The sequence below is a fragment of the Frankliniella occidentalis genome, unplaced genomic scaffold, assembly GCF_000697945.3.
Source record: "Frankliniella occidentalis isolate FOCC.00 unplaced genomic scaffold, Focc_3.1 Scaffold37, whole genome shotgun sequence".
Lineage (NCBI taxonomy): Eukaryota > Metazoa > Arthropoda > Insecta > Thysanoptera > Thripidae > Frankliniella > Frankliniella occidentalis.
In genome coordinates, this window is record NW_026267167.1 from 510364 (window position 1) to 511602 (window position 1239).

The following is a 1239-nucleotide window of genomic DNA, read 5'->3' on the forward strand; positions in this document are numbered from 1 at the left end:
CTCGAAGCTCGACCCTAGCACGGCCGCCCGGCCTAAAGCCGACCCTTGCTACCTGCTAATACCTGGTCCAGCGTGCACCCAGCACGTTTCAAACCGATCGGCGGAGTGGCGCGAAGGATCTGCCTTCCCCCACTCTCGCCCGCTTGCGGCCACCTATCTCTATATCACCTTAGGCCCCCCTGGTTTGCGCGTCGCCTGGCTGAGAGGTTTTGGCGGAGAGAAGGAGAGGTGCGAGGGGGGGGGGGTCAGAATATCCTGCGTCATTTCCGCGTTGCAGCAGCAGGAAAGGGGCTGTTGCTGTAACGCCAACGTCAACGACGGCAGAGGGACGTCGGTGATTGGAAGTTGGGGCTAATTGGGCTGTCTGGAGAGGTCTGGACGGGATGGGTTGTTTGGCGCGGAAGTTTGACTCGCGAGCGGCGCCACCCCAACCCCAACCCCAATCCACCGACTTACTCAATTACTCAGTAACTCACAATAACAGCTAGGGTTGAAAATTTACGAAAAATTCCCGCAAAATTTCAGAAAAATGCCCGCAAAATTTAGGAATTTCAAAATTTTAAAATTTAAATTTTTTAAAAATTACGGAAAACTTACAAAGTCGGGGAAATTTTCCGTTTTTTCCTGAAATTTTCCGGTAACACACACAGCAATTTGAAGTGGCAATCTAGCCCTATATGCAGTTGTGCAGTGCACTGCAGATAGTCAAAATTGCTGTAAAATTTCTTCTGTTTTATTGTTTTTTCTTCTTTCTTTTTCTTTCCTCCCGCCGCGCCAGCCTCCTCCCCTCTGTGCTGTGCTGAGCTGATAGCTAACTCGAGCCTCTCGTCTGTTGCAGCATTCTTCCTCCCCAACAGCCATGTCCGCTTCCTCGTGGGCCCTACGCTGCTGGCATCACAAGCGGTAAGTTGTTGTCTACAAAATGGGACGTATCAAAATGTATCTTGATGTCAATTTTACAAGTCCTGGTATTTGAAGTCTTGCTTAAATTCATCAATGCCTTCGAAAAAGCGTCAATTAACAATCGTTAACAATGAAACTAATCCCCATATATTCTGAAACGATCCCGCTGGGGTCGTTTATACCATACAGGGCAGGAGAGCCAGCGTGATGCCTTATTTCCCCTGCGTGAAAATTACGTCGACTTTACCTCGTGTGTCGTTCCCGGGGAAGTACCACGGGGAATCTTGCGCACTCAGGCAGGCACTTCTTCTTGACTCTCACTCACTGGCGTTGTTC

The 1239-nt window shown here is 49.6% G+C and overlaps 1 protein-coding gene across 1 annotated transcript in view; it reads left to right on the plus strand.

The window, feature by feature from the left end:
- LOC113213697 (transmembrane protein 131) overlaps positions 1-18 on the plus strand; it is a 16969-nt gene extending 16951 nt beyond the window's left edge. The window contains exon 22 of the mRNA XM_052266321.1: positions 8-18. Within this exon, the coding sequence (XP_052122281.1) occupies positions 8-18 (11 nt within the window). The remainder of the gene's footprint in view (positions 1-7) is intronic.
- Positions 19-1239: the final 1221 nt, after the last annotated feature.